Consider the following 24,667-nt stretch of genomic DNA (forward strand, 5'->3'; position numbering starts at 1 on the left):
AGAAGGGTTGAGGAATGGGAAGTATACAAGTGCACACTTAGGGCAGAAGACTTGAGGAATGGGGTGCCTTTCAAATCAGCCTTTCAAATACTTTGAGTGTTTGAATGAGCATGTATGTAGTGCTAGATGAGCGGGTTTGCACTTTTGGGACTATTCAATTGGGTTCCATCGTGGCAGGCTTTCTCAATCAAGCACAGCTGAGTATTACATTTTGTTTAAATACTACTTGAGTCCCAGGTCTGCTAGATAAACAAGCTGATCATCTGTCTCCTCTTCCCCCTCCAGCCATCAGCCCTCAGCTCAGGCAGGGTATAAATGTAACTCTCTGGTAGATATGCCACATGGGAGGGGCCAACCTTTCTTAAGTAATGGGATTACTAGCAATGGGCGGGTGGAAGCAACACACAGTATGTGACGTCTGCACCAACCAGACAGAAGAACAAGAATGTTTTGGGATCTTGAAATCTCAAAATGTTACCGTGACCTCTGCATGGTGCTGTACACCAATACTGCCATTGATTGAACATGTCTCATAATCAATATGAATCCACAAAGTTGTGTGTTATAAAAATAGAATGCGGACAACCAGGTCATCTGCCTCTTAGTATGGTGGGGCTGTAGTGAGGTTTAATCCAGATTACGGCCGGGCGTAAAAAAAATAAATGTTGGTGTCTGTTTCCAAGCCGTCATTGCGTCCTTCACTACAAATCCAAGCAGCAGGACAGGTTAGCTAGACATACAGGATCCTATTGGAATTAACCAACCGCTAAGAATCCCAACCCATCAGTAGTGACCATAGGGAATAACTAGTCTTATTTACAATAATATAATATCTATATCTCCAAGTCTAGGGCAGCAAGATGTTCCTAATCAAGGCAATGATGCCTAACCCACTGGCTGGTTTGAATCCTATGGGTGGAGGGGAGGAGGAAGTGGAGGCGGCACCTGCCGACCCAGCCAAAGCAGCAGGGATGACACGCGAGGAGTATGAGGAGTACCAAAAACAGTTGGTGGAGGAGAAGTAAGTAAACTGCCCTGTCGCTGAAACTCCATTTTGTTTTGCTGTTGTTGTTGGATCATGGAAAGCAGAGAACATGGCTGGCTAATCCTACATAATGACACCATCACCACCACTATTCCATCTGACCTTGACTAGCACCATGCAGGAATTCTGCACCTTCCTACATACCAGTCAAAAGTTGGACACACCTACTCATTCCATGTTTTTTACTTTATTTTTTAAAAGATTTTCTGACATTGTAGAATAATAGTGAAGACATCAAAACTGTGAAATAACACATATGGAATCATGTAGTAACCAAAAAAGTGACAAATCTAAATATATTTGAAATTCTTCAATGTAGCCACCCTTTGCCTTGATAACAGCTTTGCTTAACCTCTCTTGGGTACGTGAGACGTTAGCGTCCCACCTCTTCAACAGCCAGTGAAACTGCTGGGCGCCKAAAAAAAATACAGAAATTCTCATTATAAAAATTCAGAAAACAAAACATATTTTACATAGGTTTAAAGATGAACTTCTTGTGAATCCAACCACYGTGTCAGATTTTAAAAATGCTTTACGCGAAAGCATACCTTACGATTATTTGAGAACATAGCCTACCAGACAAATCATTACCAACAGTAACCAGCCAAGTAGAAGAGTTACACAAGTCAGAAATAGAGATAAAATTAATCCCTTACCTTTGATGATCTTCATATGGTTGCACTCAGCAGACATTCATTTACTCAATAAATGTTCCTTTTGTTCGATAAAGTCTCTTTATATCCAAAAACCTCCATTTTGTTCATAGAAAAAAGTTCATAGAAACATGTCAAACGATGTTTATATTCAAACCTCAGGTTGTTTTGAGCCTAAATAATCGATAATATTTCAACCGGACAATAACGTCGTCAATATAAAAGGTAAACAAGAAAGGCACTCTCGGTCGTGCGCATGAAAAAGCTCTGTGACACTTTAGGGTCCACTCATTCAGACTGCTCTTACTTCCTCATTTTTCAGAATACAAGCCTGAAACAATTTCTAAAGACTTTTGACATCTTGTGGAAGGCATAGGAACTGCAATTTGAGTCCTAAGTCAATGGATACTGTAATGGCATTGAATAGAAAACTACAAAACCAACAAAAAAACCTACTTCCCGAATGGATTTTTCTCAGGTTTTTGCCTGCCAAATCAGTTCTGTTATACTCACAGACAGTGTTTTAACAGTTTTGGAAACGTTAGAGTGTTTTCTATCAAAATCTACCAGTTATATGCATATCATATATTCTGGGCCCGAGAAGCAGGCAGTTTAATTTGGGCATGCTTTTCATCCAAAATTCCGAATGCTGCCCCCTACCCTAGAGAAGTTAACTTCTTTGGGGTAGGGGTCAGTATTTTCACGTCCGGAAGAAAAGCGTGTCCAGAGTAAACTGCCTGCTACTCAGGCACAGATCCTAGGATATGCATATTATTAGTGGATTTGGATAGAAAACACTCTGAAGTTTCAAAAACTGTTTGAATGATGTCTGTGAGTATAACAGAACTCATATGGCAGGCAAAAACCTGAGAAAAAAATCCAACCAGGAAGTGGGAAATCTGAGGTTTGTAGGTTTTCAACTCTTTGTTTATCCAAGATACAGTGGAAATGGGGTCATGTTGCACTTACTAAGGCTTCCACTAGATGTCAACAGTCTATAGAACCTTGTTTGATTCTTCTACTGTGAGGTGGGGCCGAATGAGAAGGGAATGAGTCAGAGGTCTGGCAGAATGCTTTGAGCTCGTGACGCTCGTTCACGTGAGGGCGAACTCTGTTCCATTTGCTTTTCTGAAGACAAAGGACTTCTCCAGTTGGAACATTATTGATGATTTATGTTAACCTCTTATGGCTGAAGGGGCAGTATTGAGTAGCTTGGATGAAAGGTGCACAGAGGTGCCCAGAGTAAACGGCCTGCTCCTATGTCATAGTTGCTAATATATGCATATTATTATTAGTATTGGATGGAAAACACTCTAAAGTTTCTAAAACTGATTGAATTATGTCTGTGAGATTAACAGAACTCATATGGCAGGCAAAAACCTGAGAAGTTCCACTTCCTGTTTGGATTTTTTCTGGGTGTGCCATATTTTCAACCAAGCTCTCATTGAAAATACAGAGAGATATGGATGGGTTTTCACTTCCTACGGCTTCCACTAGATATCAACAGTCAATAGAACTAAGTCTGATGACTCTAATGTGAAGGGGGGTCGAAGGAGTCAGAAATTAGTAATCACTGCCATGAGGTGCCCACGCATTGAACTGGCGCGTTCATGTGAGAGTGAGCTCCGTTCCATCTCTCAATTGAAGTTGATGTAATTCTCCGGTTGGAACGTTATTCAAGATGTATGTTAAACTTCTTGTCAATAGGGGGGGGCGCTGTTTACACTTTGGAAAAAATCGTGCCCAAATGAAACAGCCTCGTACTCTTTTCTAGATCATACAATATGCATATTATTATTACTATTGGATAGAAAACACTCAGAAGTTTCTAAAACTGTTTGAATTATGTCTGTGAGTAAAACAGAACTCATTTTGCAGCAAACTTCCATACAGGAAGTGAAAAATCTGAAAACGAGGCTCTGTTTCAGGGCCTGCCTATTCAATTGCCTTATATTTATCGATATGCACTTCATACGCCTTCCACTAGATGTCAACAGGCAGTGGAAGGTGGAATGGGGTGTCTAGCTTGATCTGAGGTCGAACAAGAGCTTTTGGAGTGGCAGGTCAGGAATTTCCTTTGTCTACCAAGGCGCACGAAGTACCTCGATATTGTCTTCTGATAAGCGTTCGGTTTACATGCCGAATATCTCCGGCTCTGATTTTATTTGATACATGTGATAATAACATCGTAAAGTAGGTTTTTTCAACCGAGTTTTATCAGATTAGTCAACGTTTATTGGGACTTTTAGAGTTTTCCGTTCTTTGCGTCGAGAGAAGATGGGAACGTTATCAACATTGGCTAGCATTGTGGCGCGAATTCGACAGAAGAAATGGACATTCTAAAACCAAACAACGATTTATTCTGGACCAAGGACTCCTTGTACAACATTCTGATGGAAGGTCAGCAAAAGTAAGAACAATTTATGATGTTATTTCGTATTTCTGTGGAAAATGTTGATTCCTATTCTCCGCCGTTTTGAGGAGCGCTGTCTCGCAATAACGCAAGCTGTTTGTTATGGTAAAGTTATTTTTTTAAATCTAACACGGCGGTTGCATTAAGAACCAGTGTATCTTTCATTTGCCATACTGTAACGGCAGTCTAGCTCTTCCTCCTCCTCAGACGAGGAGAGGCGAGAAGGATCGGAGGACCAATGTACAGCGTGGTAAGTTGTAAGTTCCATAATTTAATGACATGAAAACTAGACAAGAATACAAAACAACAAACGTACTAACCGTCACAGTCCCGTGTGGCACAAACACTGACACAGGAGACAACCACCCACAAAATCCCAACACAAAACAAGCCACCTATATATGATTCTCAATCAGGGACAACGATTGACAGCTGCCTCTGATTGAGAACCATATTAGGCTGAACACAGAAACAGACAAACTAGACACACAACATAGAATGCCCACCCAGCTCACGTCCTGACCAACACTAAAACAAGCACAACACATAAGAACTCTGGTCAGGATGTTACAGTACCCCCCTCCTGAGGTGCGGACTCCGAACGCACCCCTAAAACTCAAGAGGAGGGTCTGGGTGGGCATCTGTCCGCGGTGGCGGCTCCGGCGCAGGACGAGGACACCACCCCACCATTGTCTTTGTCCCCCTCCTTAGCGTCATTTGAGTGGCGACCCTCGCCCCCGACCCTGGTCTAGGAACCTTCACAAAGGTCCCCCCTAGATAGAGGAGATAGCTCAGGACAGAGAGGTAGCTCAGGACAGAGAGGTAGCTCAAGACAGAGAGGTAGCTCAAGACAGAGAGGTAGCTCAAGACAGAAAGGTAGCTCAGGACAGAGAGGCAGCTCTGGACTGAATGGTCGCTCCGGACTAATGGCAGCTCCGGACTGAATGGCAGCTCCGGACTGAGTGGCAGCTCCGGACTGAGTGGCAGCTCCGGACTGAGTTGGCAGCTCCGGACTGAGTGGCAGCTCATGACTGGAGGGCAGCTCTTGACTGGAGGGCAGCTCATGACTGGCGGCAGCTCATGACTGGCGGGCAGCTCATGACTGGAAGGCAGCTCATGACTGGAAGGCAGCTCATGACTGGAAGGCAGCTCTGGCAGCTCCTGACTGGCTGGCAGCTTGGCAGCTCCTGACTGGCTGGCGGCTCTGGCAGCTCCTGACTGGCTGGCGGCTCTGGCAGCTCCTGACTGGCTGGCGGCTCTGGCAGCTCCTGACTGACTGACGGCTCTAGCGGCTCCTGACTGACGGACGGCTCTAATGGCTCGGGACAGACGGGCGGCTCTGACGCTCGGGACAGACGGGCGGCTCAGATGGCGCTGGGCAGACGGATGTCTCAGATGGCGCTGGCAGTGGATGCTCAGATGGCGCTGGCAGTACGGATGGCTCAGATGGCGCTGGGCAGACGGATGGCTAGACGGCGCTGGGCAGACGGATGGCTCAGACGGCGCTGGGCAGACGGATGGCTCAGACGGCGCTGGGCAGGCAAGCAGATCAGACTGCGCTGGGCAGACGACCGACTCTGACCTGCTGAGGCGCACAGTAGGCCTGGTGCGTGGTGCCGGAACTGGTGGTACCGGACTGGAGACACGCACCTCAAGGCTAGTGCGGGGAGCAGGAACAGTGCGTACAGGGCTCTGGAGACGCACAGGAGGCTTAGTGCGTGGTGCCGGAACTGGAGGTACTGGGCTGGAGACACGCACCACAGGGAGAGTGCGTGGAGGAGGAACAGGGCTCTGGAGACGCACTGGAAGCCTGGTGCATGGTGTGGGCACTGATGGTACTGGGCTGGGGCGGGAAGGTGGCGCCGGATATACCGGACCGTGAAGGAGTACACGAGCTCGTGAACACCGAGCCTGCCCAACCTTACCAGGTTGAGTGTTCCCGTAGCCCTGCCTGTGCGGCGAGGTGGAATAGCCCGTACTGGGCTATGCTGGCGAACCGGGGACACCCTACGTAAGGCTGGTGCCATGTACGCCGGCCCGAGGAGACGCACTGGAGACCAGATGCGTTGGGCCGGCTTCATGACACCCGGCTCGATGCCCAACCTAGCCCTACCAGTGCGGCGAGGTGGAATAGCCCGCACTGGGCTAAGCACGCGTACTGGGGACACCGTGCGCTCCACCGCATAACAACGGTGTCTGACCAGTACGACGCCCTCTCACTCCACGGTAAGCACAGGGAGTTGGCTCAGGTCTCCTACCCGGCTTTGCACACTCCGCGTGTGCCCCCCCCCCAGACATTTTTGGGTCTGACTCTCGGGCTCCCAACCGCGTCGCCGCGCTGCTCCTCATACCAGCGCCTCTCTGCCTTCGCTGCCTCCAACTCCGCTTGGGACGGCGATATTCCCTGGCTGAGCCCAGGGTCCCTTGCCGTCCAGGATCTCCTCCAAGTCCAGGAGTCCTGTGTCTGTTTCTGCTGCTGCTGTCGCTGCCCTTTTCCACTCGCGCTTGGTCCTTTGGTGGTGGGTGTTCTGTAACGGCAGTCTAGCTCTTCCTCCTCCTCAGACGAGGAGAGGCGAGAAGGATCGGAGACCAATGTACAGCGTGGTAAGTTTCCATAATTTAATGACATGAAAACTAGACAAGAATACAAAACAACAAACGTACTAACCGTCACAGTCCCGTGTGGCACAAACACTGACACAGGAGACAACCACCCACAAGATCCCAACACAAAACAAGCCACCTATATATGATTCTCAATCAGGGACAACGATTGACAGATGCCTCTGATTGAGAACCATATTAGGCTGAACACAGAAACAGACAAACTAGGCACACAACATAGAATGCCCACCCAGCTCACGTCCTGACCAACACTAAAACAAGCACAACACATAAGAACTCTGGTCAGGACGTTACACATACAACAAGTATTTTTATGTAAAGTTTATGATGAGTTCTTTGGTGAGATTAGGTGAGTGTCCAAAATAGCTCCGTACATTCTGGGGAAATGTTGCTACATATTCACAATGTATAACCACGGTTTGCAGCTCTAAATATGCACATTTTCGAACAAAACATAAGTGTATTGTATAACCTGATGTTATAAGACTGTCATCTGATGAAGTTTTTCAAGGTTAGTGATTAATTTTATATCTTTTGCTGGTTTTTGCGATAGCTACCTTTTGCGGTGAATAAATGCATTTGTGTGTTTGGCTATTGTGGTAAGCTAATAAAATTCTATATTGTGTTTTCGCTGTAAAACACTTAAAAAATCGTAAATATTGGCTGGATTCACAAGATGTTTATCTTTCATTTGCTGTACACCATGTATTTTTCATAAATGTTTTATGATGAGTATTTATTTATTTCACGTTGCTCTCTGTAATTATTCTGGCTGCTTCGGTGCTATTTGTGATGGTAGCTGCAATGTAAAACTATGATTTATACCTCAAATATGCACATTTTTCGAACAAAACATAAATGTATTGTATAACATGTTATAAGACTGTCATCTGATGAAGTTGTTTCTTGGTTAGTGACTAATTATATCTCTATTTGGTCGGTTTTGTGATAGCTACCTATGCGGTAGAAACATGGTGAAAATATGCGGTTGAGTCTGTTGTCATATCTATCCCGTTAACGGGACTGCAGCCATAAAAGGTTAAATACATTCTAAAGATTGATTCTATACATCGTTTGACATGTTACTACGGACTGTAACGGAACTTTTTGGACTTTTCGTCCGTACTTTCCGCTGGACTTGTACGCACGTCGTGAGTTTAGATTGTGTACTGATGGCGCGAACAAAAAGGAGGAATTTGGACATAAATGATGGACATTATCGAACAAAACAAACATTTATTGTGGAACTGGGAATCCTGGGAGTGCATTCTGATGAAGATCATCAAAGGTAAGTGAATGTTTATAATGTTATTTCTGACTTCTGTTGACTGCACAACATGGCGGATATCTCTTTGGGTTGATTTGTCGTCTGAACGCCGTACTCAGATTATTGCATGGTTTGCTTTTTCCGACACAGCGTTTGCATTAAGGAGAAGTGGATCTAAAATTCCATGCATAACAGTTATATCTTTTAGCAATGTTTATTATGAGTATTTCTGTAAATTGATGTGGCTCTCTGCAAGATCACCGGATGGTTTGGAACTACTGAACATAACGCGCCAATGTAAACTCAGATTTTTGGATATAAATATGAACTTTACCGAACAAAACATACATGTAATGTGTAACATGAAGTCCTATGAGTGTCATCTGATGAAGATCATCAAAGGTTAGTGATTAATTTTATCTTTATTTCTGCTTTTTGTTACTCCTCTCTTTGGCTGGAAAAATGGCTGTGTTTTTCTGTGACTTGGCTCTGACCTAACATAATCGTTTGGTGTGCTTTCGTCATAAAGCCTATTTGAATTCTGACATGTTGGCTGGATTCACAACAAGTGTAGCTTTAATTTGGTATCTTTCATGTGTGATTTCATGAAAGTTTGATTTTTATAGTAATTTATTTTAATTTGGCGCTCTGCATTTTTACTGGCTTTTGGCCAAGTGGGACGTTAGCGTCCCACATATCCCAGAGATGTTAAACAATGCCACTTTTATATGTTTACATACCCTACAATAGATATGTCTCAGGTAAGTTAGGATCACCACTTTATTTTAAGAATGTGAAATGTCAGAATAATAGTAGAGAGAATGATTTATTTCAGTTTTTATTTATTTCATCACATTCCCAGTGGGTCAGAAGTTTACATACACTCAATTAGGATTTGGTAGCATTGCCTTTAAATTGTTTAACTTGGGTCAAACATTTTGGGTAGCCTTCCACAAGCTTCCCACAATAAGTTGGGTGAATTTTGGCCCATTTCTCCTGACAGAGCTGGTGTAACTGAGTTAGGTTGGTAGGCCTCCTTGCTCGCACACGCTTTTTCAGTTCTGCACACACATTTTCTATAGGATGAGGTCAGGGCTTTGTGATGGCCACTCCAATACATTGACTTTGTTGTCCTTAAGCCATTTTACACAACTTTGGAAGTATGCTTGCTGTCATTGTCCATTTGGAAAACCCATTTGTGACCAAGCTTTAACTTCCTGACTGATGTTTTGAGATGTTGCTTCAACCAGTCCCTCCTGCAGCAAAGCCCCCCATAACATGATGCTGCCACCCCCACGCTTCACAGTTGGGATGGTATTCTTCGGCTTGCACTCCTCCCCCTTTTTCCTCCAAACATAACGATGGTTATTATGGCCAAACAGTTCTATTTTTGTTTCATCAGGCCAGAGGACATTTCTCCATAAGTTGCAAACCGTAGTCTGGCTTTTTTATGGCGGTTTTGGAGCAGTGGCTTCTTCCTTGCTGAGCGGCCTTTCAGGTTATGTTGATATATGACTCATTTTACTGTGGATATAGATACTTTTGTACCTGTTTCCTCCAGCGTCTTCACAAGGTCCTTTGCTGTTGTTCTGGGATTGATTTGCACTTTTCGCACCGAAGTAAGTTCATCTTTAGGAGACAGAACGCGTCTCCTTCCTGAGCTGTATGACTGCTGTGTGGTCCCATGGTGTTTATACTTGTGTACTATTGTTTGTACAGATGAACGTGGTACCTTCAGGTGTTTGGAAATTGCTCCCAAGAATGAACTAGTCTTGGCTGATTTCTTTTGATTTTCCCATGATGTCAAGCAAAGAGGCACTGAGTTTGAAGGTAGGCCTTGAAATACATCCGCTAGTACACCTCCAATTGACTCAAACGATGTCAATTAGCCTATCAGAAGCTTCTAAGGCTATGACATAATTTTCTGGAATTTTCCAAACTCTTTAAAGGCACAGTCAACTTAGTGAACGTAAACTTCTGACCCCACTGGAATTGTGATACAGTGAATTATAAGTGAAATAATTTGTCTGTAAACAATTGTTGGAAAAATTACTTGTGTCATGCGCAAAGTATTTTTCCTAACCGACTTGCCAAAACTATAGTTTGTTAACAACTATTTTGTGGAGTGGTTGAAAAACTAGTTTTAATGCGTCCAACCGTAGTATATACAACTGTAGTATATACATGCATACTGTACATACATACAGTTATCCATGACCTGATCATGCTAGATATCAAGTAATTAATCAATCAATCATTCATTCATTTTCTCTGTTATTCAGGATGGAGAGAGACGCAGACTTCTTACACAAGAAGGCTGAGCGGGCAACTCTGAGGGTGTGCCTAAGAGACAAGTACAGGCTCCCAAAGGTGAGAACCTATTCCCGGCCGCCATACAACCTTAGTTACATCCCTGGTCACTCATCCCTGGTCACTCTGTAGAGTCTCAGAAATCCAAGACCTTGGAGCAACATAAGCTAGGCAATGGCAAGGTCTGGGGAGGATGTTGGATTCTCTTGGACATAAAGCTGCAATATGTAACTTTTTGGGCAACCTGACCAAATTCACAAAAAAATGGGAGTTATAGATCTGCATTCTCATTCAAAACAAGTCTAGAAAGCTTTAAAACTGTTCTCTGTGTGTTATTTCTATGCATCCCGTTCTTAAGTGTAGTTTTTTTATCTTTTACTTTCGATTTGGTAAAGTACACCAATATCAAATGAAAATGCTATATTTTTGTTTATAGGTCATATATTTCACAGGGGGTTGGATGGTACAATGATTCTCTGCACTATACTTGCTTGTTTTGTCACATAAACTGAAATTAACCAAAGAATTCAAATTTTAGTAAACAAGAAATGGCGGAGCGATTTCTGCACAGTGCACCATTAAAAGTAACAACAACAACAAAAAATCCAGGGAGGGTTCTCTTCAGACAGACAAGTCGGATGTGTGACGCACATCCGGTTTCCAACTCGTCCACTCTGTCCCAACTGACGCCAGAACCTCTACAGACATGTAAGACCATAGGAACATTGAGGGAGGCAATTTATCTGTCCAAACAGAATAAGTTTGGGTCAATTCCATTTCCATTCAGTTCTGGAAGTAAACCCGAATTCCGCATTGTTTTATGTGTTTACATAAGGAAATAAGTCAAAAAGCAAACAAGTGACAGTTAAATGCTCAGGTGCAGAGATCTTGGGATAGAGATTATGTTGTCTTAAATTGTATGTAAATTGAAATTTTGACTGAATTTAAATAGATTTGACACCAACCCTATTCCATGGTGAACACCTCAATGGTTAAACGTGACCTGCAGTAGCTGTTGATGCTAGAGGCTGTGTTAATCCTCTGGCCTAGTACTTGCCGTTTTTTTAGGCCATGTAGCGAGAGGTGATCTGCCAGCAGATTAGGGTGTAGGCAAGATGTTCCATAAATGACCAGGAGACTTCACGCAGTGCCCCATATTGTACCACATAGATACTGAAGAAGAATCTATTGGATCTGTTTGGATCTATTGGGATCTATTGAAAGCTGCATGATAAGGAAGTGATTTTTAAATCAGGCGTTATGGCGAGTGGAAATAAGGTACAGTTGGATTCCTGATTTTATATATGTCATCACTGAAAGAAAAGGTGATTGTCTTATGTTATAATGATTTTGATTTGTGTAGCTATATTATCACTACCATTTCTTTGTGCTTACAGAAGCAAAGAGCAGAATACATTGACATTATTAAAGTATAAAATAGCATTCTTCCTGATTGAGGCGAACGTATAATGGCTTTTGTGTTTGCTGCTTGCAGCATTCAATCTTCCTGTTAATTATGTTAATGCTATATGTGCAACGACACTTCAAAACAATAAACAACATATGAATATGTATATCATTAATAAGGTAAGGTTCAGTTGTTGTCTTTGCATATCAGTAAAAGTACATGTTTATGACAAAGGCTATACAACCTATAGAATAACTATAGAGTCCAGCATGTATAGTTTCACCATGACAACCCAACATAAAGGTCCTATTAAATTCTATTAAAGGTATTGTACAAGACAATCAGCCCATCTGATGAACACAATGAATGGTGAAATTATGTGATTGTACATTTCCTTTCTTGAGAGAAAAAGTATATTTAATGACATGCAAATGTTTATAAGAATCTGGCATGCCAAACTATTGGAATTAGTCTGTTGTGTAAGACTGTGGCGGATATCTTTAGAATCGTCACACCATGCAGGCATCATGGTTTCCAATGGGAAGGTTAACGCAGGTTTCAGATAATCCTTCCTGGAGTCTAGAATGTAGGTTCCTATCGGTTCTAGAATGAAGGTTTGATGTTACAGGAGTTTCACTCTCCAAAGATAAATCATCTCTTCTTCTTCTTCTTCTATTTGATTTGGATATAAAATGGTACCGGACGGGATGGCTGCCATTTCATAGGCTCTTAACCAACCGTGCCCTTTGTTTTTCGCATCATTTTGTACATAATATTGCTGTTGCTGTCATGACCGAAAAGAGTTCCTGGAAATCAGAATAGCGATTACTCACCTTGAACTGGACGAAGAATTTCTCTTTAATGAGTCGGACAAGAGGGGTTTACTCCAGACACCCGAACAGGCCCTTATCCCCGTCATTCGCAAAAGAAAAAGACGGAAGAGGTATCGTGGAAAGAGATTGGGGTGCCTTGTGAGGATCCGCCAACGAGTGGCTAATCTGCCTTTGCCATCCATACTATTGACCAATGTACAATCGCTAGCTAATAAATTGGATGAACTAAAAGCACGTATATCTTCCCAATGGGACATAAAAAAATATTTTGTTTCACCGAGTCATGGCTGAACGACGACATCAATAACATACAGCTGGCGGGTTATACACTGTATCAGCAGGATAGAACAGCAGCCTCTGGTAAGACAAGGGGTGGGGGTCTATGTATATTTGCAAACAGCTGGTGCACAATATCTAAGGAAGTCGCAAGGTTTTACTCGCCTGAGGTAGAGTATCTCAAGATAAGCTGTAGACCACACCATCTACCTAGAGAGTTTTCATCTGTATTTTTCATAGCTGTCTACATACCACCACAGACCGATGCTGGCACTAAGACGGCACTCAATGAGCTGTATACCGCCATAAGCAAATAGGAAAACGCTCATCCCGAGGCGGTGCTCCAAGTGGCCAGGGACTTTAATGCAGGGAAACTTAAATTTGTTTTTAAATGTGCAACCAGAGCGCCCTCCATTTGGCAAATCTGACCATAATTCTATCCTCCTGATTCCTGCTTACAAGCGAAAATTAAAGCGGTCAATAAACAAGTGGTCAGATGAAGCAGATGCTAAGCTACAGAACTGCTATGCTAGCACAGACTGGAATATTTTCTGGGATTCTTCAGATGGCATTGAGGAGAACACCACATCAGTCACTGGCTTCATCAATAAGTGCATCGAGGACGTTGTCCTCACAGTGACTGTACGTACATAACCCAACCAGAAGCAATGGATTACAGGCAACATCCGCACTGAGCTAAAGGGTAGAGCTGCCACTTTCAAGGACCAGGACACTAATCAGGACGCCTATAAGAAGTCCCGCTATGCCCTCAGACGAACCATAAAACAAGCAAAGCGTCAATACAAGATTAAGATTGAATCCTACTACACCGGCTCTGATGCTCGTCGGATGTGGCAGAGCTTGAAAACTATTACGTACTACAAAGGGAAACCCAGACGCGAGCTGCCCAGTGACGTGAGCCTACCAGAAGAGCTAAATGCCTTTTATGCTCGCTTCGAGGCAAGCAATATTGAAGCATGCATGAGAGCACCAGCTGTTCTGGATGACTGTGTGATCACGCTCTCAGTAGCCGATGTGAGCAAGACCTTTAACTTCTCTGGGATATGTGGGGCGCTAACGTCCCACTTGGCCAAAATCCAGTAAAAATGCAGAGCGCCAAATTCAAATAAATTACTATAAAAATCAAACTTTCATGAAATCACACATGAAAGATACCAAATTAAAGCTACACTTCTTGTGAATCCAGCCAACATGTCAGAATTTCAAATAGGCTTTTCGGCAAAAGCAAACGATGCTATTATGAGGATAGCAACAGAGTAAACAAAGCGAGAAGCATATTTCAACCCTGCAGGCGCGACACAAAACGCAGAAATAAAAATATAATTCATGCCTTACCTTTGACGAGCTTCGGTTGTTGGCACTCCAATATGTCCCATAAACATCACAAATGGTCCTTTTGTTTGATTAATTCCGTCGATATATATCCAGAATGTGCATTTATTTGGCGCGTTTGATCCAGAAAAACACCGGTTCCAACTTGTACAACGTTACTACAAAATATCTCAAAAGTTACCTGTAAACTTTGACAAAACATTTCAAACTACTTTTGTAATACAACTTTAGGTATTTTTTAATGTAAATAATCGATAAAATTGAAGACGGGATGATCTGTTTTCAATACAGGATTAAAACAAACTGTAGCTAGCTTTCTGGGCACGCGCCTCTAACAAACTTTAAGTGACCCTCCTCGTTCTGGATGGTCGTACTTCTTCATTACACAAAGGAAAAAACCTCAACCAATTTCTAAAGACTGTTGACATCCAGTGGAAGCGGTAGGAACTGCAAGAAGGTCAATTAGAAATCTGGATTCCCAATGAAAATCCATTGAAAAGAGAGTGACCAAAAAAAAAGAATCTTAATGGTTTGTCCTCGGGGTTTCGCCTGCTAAATAAGTTCTGTTATACTCACAGACATGATTTAGAAACGTCAGAGTGTTTTCTATCCAAATCTACTAATAATATGCATATCTATCTTCTTGGGATGAGTAGCTGGCAGTTGAATTTGGGTATGCTTTTCATCCAAACGTGAAAATGCTGCCCCCTATCCTAGAGAAGTTAAACAGGTCAACATTCACAAAGCTGCGGGGTCAGATGGATTACCAGGACGTGTACGCAAAGCATGCGCAGATCAACTGGCAAGTGTCTTCACTGACAATTTCAACCTCTCCCTGACTGTCTGTAATACCTACACGTTTCAAGCAGACCACCATAGTCCCTGTGCCCAAGGAAGTGAAGGTAGTCTGCCTAAATGATTACCGCCCCGTAGCATTCACGTCGATAGCCATGAATTGCTTTGAAAGGCTGGTCATGGCTCCCATAAACAGCATCCTCACTGATACCCTAGACCAACTCCAATTTGCATACCGCCCCAACACTGCCCTTTCCCACCTGGACAAAAGGAACACCTATGTGAGAATGCTGTTCATTGATACACCATCCAAAGTGTAATTAATAACTACACCATGGTCAAATGGATATGCAATGTCTGCTTCTTTTTTTTCTCTTTTTTTCTACCAATAGGACCCCTTCTTTGTGAGGTATTGGAAAACATCCCTGGTCTTTGTGGTTGAATATGTGTTTGAAAGTCACTGCTCGACTGAGGTACCTTACAGATATTTGTATGTGTTGGGTACACAAAAAATATATATGTGTTAGGTGGCCCTAAAAAAAAAATTATGTTAAACATTATTATTGCACACAAAGTGATTCCATGTAACTTATTATGTGACTTGTTAAGCAGATTTTTACTCCTGAACTAATTAGGCTTGCAATAACAAATGGGTTGAATACTTTTCAGCTTTTCATTTGTAATTAATACACAACAAAAAATTCTAACATATTTAAACTTTGGCAATATGAGGTATTGTGTGTAATCCAGTGACAAACATCTCAATTGAATTCATGTTAAATTCAGGCTGTAACGCAACAACATTTGGAAAAAGTCAAGGGGTGTAAATACTTTCTGAATGCACGGTTACAGTAGTTGGAGTAAGATGGTACTCGCTAGCTAATCTGATGCCTGCGTTGGCCTCTAAATAGACAGGATTGTACTTGGAATTTTACAACTGTTTTGGGCCCTGTCTCTCTCTCTACAGAGCAAACAGGAAACAGGAAAGTAGTAGGTTCAGACTGTCTGTATGTCTGTCTGTCTCACTTGCTTATCTAATGTCTGCATTGGTCTTTTAGTGGGAGCAGGAGTCTCACTAGATAACGATGTCTGACTCGTTAATGTAACATGTCTATTGTTTCTCCAACAGAGCGAGTCGGACAAGAACATGATTTTAATATCTGTATTGGTCTATACAAGGGCTCTCCAACCCTGTTCCTGGAGAGCTACCATCCGCTATGTTTTCACTCCAACCCTAATCTAGCTCACATGACTCTAATAGCTATCTGGTTCATAAGATTAATCAGGTTAGATACAAATGGGATTGGAGCAAAAACCTAAAGGAGGGTAGATCTTGTCATGACTTTCCTTCCTGGGTTAGGATCAAAGAGAGCCCCCCCTCTCTCCCACCAGAGAAGAAGAGGGGCAGTGGAGCCGGTTCTAGGACTTTAACGAACAATCGTAAACTTTCTCTCTCTCTTGCATTTGCAATATTGAGACTGGAATTTCTGAGTGTTACAACAGAGAATCTATCCTGTTTGTGTGTTTATGTAATTATGTGTGATTATTTAGTTAGTTAGTAAATAAATAATTAAGCCAATTTGTGTATAGTTGAATCATCATTTAGACTAGGGTTTGCGCAGATTTGAAGTCAACAACGTTCAGAATGAGACTGATATGAGGTATTAATAATAATTAATGGATGACTGGTATGATAACGATATATTCTAGAGTTAATTAGGGAAACGGTAACTCATTAAATAAACTTTTTCCGTGGTGCCTCAAGATTGCTAATGAGTTAATTGTTACATGATTAATTTAATCACGTAATAATTAAACATAGTTAATTGATTTGATAAAATAACCATCATCACGTCACAACACTCTCAAGGAGCAGTTTTAGAGAGCCTTGGGTCCGGTTTCCCGATAACGATGGAACTAGGGCTGATGAGTGTTTTAACACTATATCTTATCTACACCGGCCGAAGATGTAACATGCGTTTCCTAAAACACCAAGCAGAGAGAACATTTGCTAAGTGTGTCCTTGAGGCATGTGTCAATAATGATAGGATCAAAAGAAAGGCACCACTGCTCTCGAGTCAGCTTTCTCTATTCAAATCTTACCGTATCGTTATAATTATTCCACAATACTGATGACGGATCAGCAGCTAGAGAGATATTATCACCTATGGCTGTAAATATTGAGGCGGCTTATTCTAATACTTACCCTATAATAATGCACTGAATCAAGATTTGTACATGTTAGGCTACACATCATGAAATATATTGAGGAAAAACATTTGACAGTAGCCAAATATCTAATTACATGAAACTCACTTGATTGAACATGAAATTGATTTCAATATCATTTAAATATCAAACTTGATCTCATAGTTTCACTTTGGGATTTTCCAAACATTAGGAAGATCTTCCTAATATTGAGTTGCACTGATGAAACTAAGATTGAATTCTTTGGCCTGAATGCGAAGCTTCACATCTGGAGGAAACCTGGCACCATCCCTACGGTGAAACATGGTGGTGGCAGCATCTTGCTTTGGAGATGTTTCTCAGTGGCAGGTACTGGGAGACTAGTCAGGATCGAGAAATAGATGAACGGACAATGTACAGAGAGATCCTTGATGAAATCTGCTCCAGAGTTCTCAGGACCACAGACTGGGGCTAAGGTTCACCTTCCAACAGGACAATGACCCTAAGCACAGAGCTAAGACAATGCGGGAGTGGCTTCGGGACAAGTCTCTGAATGTCCTTCAGTGGCCAAGCAAGAACCCGGACTTGAACCCGATCGAACATCTCTGAATGTCTGAAAATAGCTGTGCAACAAAGCTCCCCATCCAACCTGGCAGAGCTTGAGAGGATCTGCAGAGAAGGATGGGAGAAACTCCCCAAATGTAGGTGTGCTTAGCTTGTAGCCTCATACCAAAGAAGACTCAAGGCTGTAATTGCTGCCAAGGGTTCTTCAACAAAGTACTGAGTAAAGAGTCTGAATACTTATGTAAATGTAATATTTCAGTTTTTTTTTTTCTATGAATTTACAAACATTTCTAAAAACCTGTTTTTGCTTTGTCATTATTCGGTATTGTGTGTAGATTGATGAGGATAAAAAACAATTTAGTCAATTTTAGAATAACACGGAACCCAAACCGGCTGCGCGCATGCGCCATCGTGCGCCATCGTGCATAAATGTATTTTGTCCCCCTACACCAAACGCGATCACGACACGTAGGTTAAAATATCAAAACATACTCTGAACCAATTACATTAATTTGGGAACAGGTCGAAAAGCATCAAACATTTATGGCAATTTAGCTAGCTAGCTTGCTGTTGCTAGCTAATTTGTTCTGGGATATAAACATTGAGTTGTTATTTTACCTGAAATGCACAAGGTCCTCTACTCCGACAATTAATCAATTTCTAGTCATCTCTCCTCCTTCCAGGCTTTTTCATCTTTGAACTTATATGGTGATTGGCATCTAAACTTTCATAGTATTACTACACCGACCAGCAACACAGTTCGTCTTTCAATCACTCACGTGGGTATAACCAATGAGGAGATGGCACGTGGGTATCTGCTTCTATAAACCAATGAGGAGATGGGAGAGGCAGGACTTGCAGCGTGATCTACATAAGAAATAGAAAGGAGTTCTATTTTAGCCCTTGGCAACGCAGACGCTCGTTGACACGCGCGAGCAGTGTGGGTGCAATAATTGAATAACATAGATTTCTAAATTTATTTTGCAACGCTCGTGCACGCGACGRGAGCTGTGGGGTCAGCCTATAAGGCTGTAATGTATCAAAATGTGGAAAAAGTTAAGGGGTCTGAATACTTTCCAAATGCACTGTAGGCCAATAGTTTTTACTGTTGGTAGGCTTTGTATCTTTTAATGCAGTCATCTCTGTTTTCATTTTATCTTCCGCTTGTTTGTAATAATTGCAAAGACATTGGCAACTTAACATTGATCTAAAATTGACCCTAGAAATAGTACTGTTGGGAGATCTTGGTAGTATTTGGAAGTATTTATCTTCAACTCACAATCTGTCAATTCTATTCGATTAGATAGATTGAAATTGTGTGTTAAACACAGCATAGCTGAAAGATATACAGACGTGCTCAAATTTGTTGGTACCATTACAGCTCAATGAAATAATGCTTAATTCCTCCTGAAAATTGATGAAATTGAAAGATTTTTTATCATGTATACTTGCATGCCATTGGTATGTCATGTAATAAAGCAAAGAAGCAGTGAAAAGAGATTAATTATTGTTTATTCTACGAATATATTCTAAAATGTCCTGGACACATTTGTTGGTACCCCTTAGAAAATATAATAAATAATTGGATTATAGTGATATATCAAACTATTTAGTTTCTTTAATTAGTATCACACATGCCTCCAATCTTGTAACTAGTCAGTCAGTCTATTTAAATGGAGAAAAGTAGTCAATGTGCTGTTTGGTATCATTGTGTGCACCACACTGAACACGGACCAGAGAAAGCAAAGCAGATATTTGTCTGAGGAGAGCAGAAAGAAAATAATAGACAAGCATGGTAAAGGTAAAGGCTACAAGACCATCTCCAAGCAGCTTGATGTTCCTGTGACAACAGTTGCACATATTATTAAGAAGTTTAAGGTCCATGGAACTGTAGCCAACCTCCCTAGGCGCGGCCTCAAGAGGAAAATCGACCCCAGAATGAACAGAAGGATAGTGCGAATGGTAGAAAAAGAACCAGGGATAACTGCCAAAGAGATACAAGCTGAAGTCCAAGGTGAAGGTACGTCAGTTTCTGATCGCACCATCCGTCGCTTTTTGAGCGAAAGTGGGCTCCATGGAAGAAGACCCAGGAGGACTCCACTTTTGAAAGAAAAACATACAATCTACAGACTTTGAATTTTATACAATGCATATTGACAATCCACAATCCTTCCGGGAGAATGCCCTTTGGACAGATGAATCAAAACTGGAGCTTTTGGGCAAGTCACATCAGCTCTACGTTCACAGATGAAAAAATGAAGCCTTCAAAGAAAAGAACACCATACCTACAGTGAAACATGGAGGAGGCTGGGTTATGTTTTGGGGCTGCTTTTCTACGCCTGTCACAGGGTGCCTTGAATCTGTGCAGGGCACAATGAAATCTCCAGACTACAAAGGCGTTCTGGAGTGAAACGTACTGCCCAGTGTCAGAAAGCACTGTCTCAGTCGCAGGTCATGGGTCCTCATAACAGGATAATGACCCAAAGCACACAGCTAAAAGCACCCAAGAATGGATAAGAACAAAACATTGGACGATTATGAAGTGGCCTTCTATGAGTCCTGATCTGAATCCTATCGAACATCTATGGAAAGAGATGAAACTTGCAGTCTGGAGAAGGCACCCATCAAACCTGAATTCAAAAGGCACTCACACATCTGAGCAATCTTATTTGCAGGTGCATGGCAACAATTGAACAAGATGAAGGAAAAAGGAAACCGCACACTGCTCTTGATAGTATCACTGATATTTAATAAGCTTACGTATCGGCCTCATGGCCATCATCAGAGCTTTTGTGAATTTTTTTAAATTTGCACCCTTATGTAGACCTCGCCCCACCCACATCCGTTCCACACATCGAAGGGGGTTGGAGGCAAAGGAAAAACAAATAAGTGCTACCAAATATAACAATATGCATTTCATAAATATTGAATAAAAAAGTGAATAAATAAGATGTATTAAACACGTCTGTAAAACCACAATGAGGACATAGCAAGTTTTCATTAGTCATTGGGTACATCGTACAAAAAACATCAGATTAATCTTAAATAGGCACATAATTCATGTTCAAATTTACAACATAACATACATAGGCATTTCATCATTAAGTCCTTTAGGAAATAATGTCTGGAGGGTGAATATCCCAAAAGATTCTCTTTTACTCAGAGTGTTATTAATATCACCTCCCCTGTCTGATATCTTAACTTTCTCTATGCCACAAAATCTAAAGGTAGAAATGTCATGCTTCAGGACATTGAAATGTACTGCGACTGGATAATCCCTGTCGTTTCTCCTGATTTAACTTTGATGTTCACTAATTCTCTGTTTGAGAGCGCGGGAGGTCAAACCTGAGACAGCTGAAGCAGTTAGCTCAGGAAGAGTGGGCCAAACTACCTGCTAACAGGCGCAGAAGCTTCATTGAGAGCTACAGAAAACGTTTGTTTGCAGTGACAGCTAATGCTGGTTTGCCGGAGGCTGATGCCGTTCAGGTGTTTGTACACATGCATATACACACACTCATTCAAATGCACAAATGTGCACATACATGGACACACACAGGTAAATAGTGCCATACATGCACTCAAACATATTCAGTTGGCCTTGCTGTTATGATTTTTGTTGTCCTTGATGCCTTTGTTTGTTTTCTGCATTGTTGTTTACTGTTTTCCTTTGTCTTTCTCTTTTTGTCTTTTGTTCATTTTGTTGTTTGTTGGTGTGTTGGGGGGGACGGAATGAAATATGTTTTCTCGGGGGGGGACGACTGTGGGGCGGTCTCGGATGGTTGAGGGGCAGCTCTTGGGGAACTGTGGGGGTGATCTTGGAGGGTTGTCGGTTGGGAGCTTGGGCCGGTGGCTGATGGATCGCCGGTTCGGGTCCCTGTTTTTGACCTTGTGGGCAATCTGTCGAAGTGCCCTTGAGCAGGGCGTTGACCCTGGTTGCTTCTGTGTGTCGCTCTGGATGGGAGTCTGTTAGATGACTAAAGTGATGTAGTTGTTTAGCGACTTCACTGCAAGTATATTGTATGTTTTAAACATTCAATAAAAAAAATAAGAAAAATACCTTGGCAACTTCGTATTTATAGTCAACTTCGTTGTGAAGTTATCGGTGGTCATGGAGAGACAGGTAAATAATGATTTAATGTTTAGTGGAGATCTTCAAAGTGATGTTGGGAGGGCAAAAAAGCATCTGACGATGCACTTAGCTGTTCTACGAGTGGTCTGAGGCAGGAGGTAGATTACGAGCATTTTCAGGTGCAACGTTAATAACAAAGGTTTTGGGAAACAGCTCAGAGATGTAACGATGCTCTGGAGGTTCTAACAATGAACTTAGCCTTAAGATGCTTTTGGTAAACTGGGCCCTGGTCTATACAGAGGAATGTAGCTAGTAGGATGTCTCACTAGCTAATCTAACATTTAGCAAGCATCTATTTTAATCTTTATATTGGTCTCTTCCTCTACAGAGCGAGTGTAGCACATGGGGATCTGTGAAACTTACTTCTCAGCCTGAATTGTCCCCACTTGAGCCACTGAATAGCTAGCTTTTTGTGTCAAGCGAGTCACTTTGGGAGGGTGGTAACGTGTACTAATAAGGCAGAGGTCCTGGGTTCAAGCCTCGGTGAGACCCAAATAAGGAGAAAGCGGTACTTTCTAAGCAAGCAGCGTGACGTCCGTTACACAAGCAGGACGAGAACATGATCTCTGTGTCTTACTTGCTAATGTCCTGACTCATAATAATATTACAAGTTATAAAATAATGTACTATATGGATTGGTCTGTACTCTTTCTAGAGCGAGCAGGACGATAACATGCTCGCAATGGCCGGAGACGATGTGGACGTACCCGAGGAGCTGCTCAAGATGGTGGACGAGGATGCCACGGAGGAAGAAGACAAAGACTCCATCTTGGGTGGCATTCAGAACCTCCAGAACATGGACATGGATCAGCTCAAGGAGAAGGCCTCGGCCACCGTGACGGAGATGAAAGCCAAGGCAGAGGAGAAATGCTCTGTCATGTAAATGAAATAAAATGCCATATTTCAGTTCACTGATCAGGGGTGAAACTTAACTTCCACTTCAGTAAAAAAAAATTGTCATATAGACTTGGCTTATGTGGAAGTTAGGATTCGCTCCTAACAGTCCAAGAGTTTCTAGTCGTCACCATGCAGCAGACCTGGGTTTAAAATTAGTATCTGAGATCTTTCAAAGTCTCCTTTGAGTGTTTTGATTAAGCCTGTCTGGGGATTGCCAGATGGATGGCCCGGGTTGGTTTGGGACTATTGCGCCAGGCATTGTTCAATCAAGCACAGCTAAAAGAAAACAAATACAATTTGAACCCAGGTCCTTCTCTCATTCTCGCCAACCCCCAAGCTGTGAAAGCTCCCTGGAGATGTATGTCCAATGGCAGAGGGTCTTGTTGGAAACTCACTTCCGAACAACCTCTTGTGTGAATGGTCTGTTTTGATGTGTTCCCTTAATTTGCCAGATAGGTCATTTGTTGTATGAATAAATTGTTTTAGATTGTTGCTCCCCCTCTATCCTTCTCGTGTTATTCTTTTTATTTAATCTGGGATAATTACTTAATTAACTAATACATTTTCCCATGAATTAATGGAGAAATAACAGTGAAGTTGGCCACTTTTCTTACACTCTATGCAGACCAAATGCGACTGACAATATGCATTCTGTTGCAAATCCTCATCCACACAGACGATTGTGCAACTTTCAAAATCCCCTCCATCAATGTTCATCTCAAACAACAAGCATAAACCAAGCCTGAAAGAGACAAATATTTGCAGTTTTGCACAAATCCTCAGTTGAATACAATATGTAGTCTTCATTCCATACTCAAACATTAACTTTGCTTGACACTAACACTGAAGTACTAATGTTAAGGATTCTGGATTATTATAGCATATATAAAGTATATTAAATGTAAATATATGTTGTACAGTTAGAATGACACATGTTCATGTGGAAGCCATTGACTAATAAAACAACCGACTATTTACCATTATTGCTCAACGTTTATATTTGTTTACAGATCCAAAGCCTTCTACAAATAATTGTATTCCTAAATGCGTGATATAATAGACACAGTTGGATGAAAACTCCTTCTGGAACTTTTGGAACTTTTGGAGTCAATCAAGCACACAGATTATGGAACTCCGGCAGTATATGCCCAGCAAGCCAGCAAAGGATGGCATCAAGATATGGGTGGCCTGTAACGCACAATCCAGCTACGCTTGGAAGATGCAAGTCTACACAGGTGTCATGGCGCTAGCCCTTTCAGTGAATTGGCTAGAAGAGATGTGAACAACTCCCCCCTTTCCTGTTAGGAGGTGAGAGGGGGGGCAGTTTTACGACTTTACAACCACGTCGTAAATTCCTTGCGGAGACTCTTGTCTCCCTGACTATGCAGTATGGGAGAGAGAGGGTCACAGTAGAACAAAGGAACTGTTCCGTCAAATTCTACTACATCCCAGAATTTGAGAATTGAACAATATTCCTATTCTGGAGAATGTGGAAACGGTCGGTGGAGAAGCCAGCTACGACCCGGTCCGTTTTGTTTCACGTTTGTGACCTGACAGGGAAATTGCAAGATTATGTTATAATGCTTGTATTGCATTATAATGGTTGTTTTATTCGACAAAATAGAGTATTCTGTTAACTTCTGTCAGCTAGGGGGCAGAATTTTTCTGTTTGGAAAAATAACGTTCCCAAGGTAAATGGACTATTTCTCAGGCCCAGATCGTAGAATATGCATATAATTTACAGATTATGATAGAAAACACTCCAACGTTTCCAAAACTGTCAAAATATTGTCTGTGAGTATAACAGAACTGATTTTGCAGGTGAAAACCTGAGGAAATCCAACCCGGAAGTGCCTTTTATTTGGAAGAATCCCTGTTTCATTGCCTGCCCCTCCTCCATTTAAAGGGGTAT

General features: G+C 42.0%; 1 protein-coding gene across 1 annotated transcript; it reads left to right on the forward strand.

Moving 5' to 3' along the window:
- Positions 1-688: 688 nt before the first annotated feature.
- Positions 689-23,627, forward strand: LOC111961064 (complexin-4-like). Its single transcript, XM_023983188.2, has 3 exons — positions 689-1,021; positions 10,286-10,373; positions 22,514-23,627. Exons 1-3 carry the CDS (start codon positions 861-863, stop codon positions 22,739-22,741), a joined length of 477 nt encoding a protein of 158 aa, XP_023838956.1. The 5' UTR covers positions 689-860; the 3' UTR covers positions 22,742-23,627.
- The last annotated feature ends 1,040 nt before the right edge of the window (positions 23,628-24,667 follow it).

The sequence above is a fragment of the Salvelinus sp. IW2-2015 genome, linkage group LG4q.1:29 (assembly GCF_002910315.2).
Source record: "Salvelinus sp. IW2-2015 linkage group LG4q.1:29, ASM291031v2, whole genome shotgun sequence".
NCBI lineage: Eukaryota > Metazoa > Chordata > Actinopteri > Salmoniformes > Salmonidae > Salvelinus > Salvelinus sp. IW2-2015.

Coding starts and splice junctions, on each gene's coding strand:
- LOC111961064 (XM_023983188.2), top strand. CDS start 861: ATGTTCCTAATCAAGGCAATGATGCCTAACCCACTGGCTGGTTTGAAT. Junction 1,022..10,285: donor AAACAGTTGGTGGAGGAGAA/GTAAGTAAACTG, acceptor TCTGTTATTCAG/GATGGAGAGAGACGCAGACT. Junction 10,374..22,513: donor ACAAGTACAGGCTCCCAAAG/GTGAGAACCTAT, acceptor TACTCTTTCTAG/AGCGAGCAGGACGATAACAT.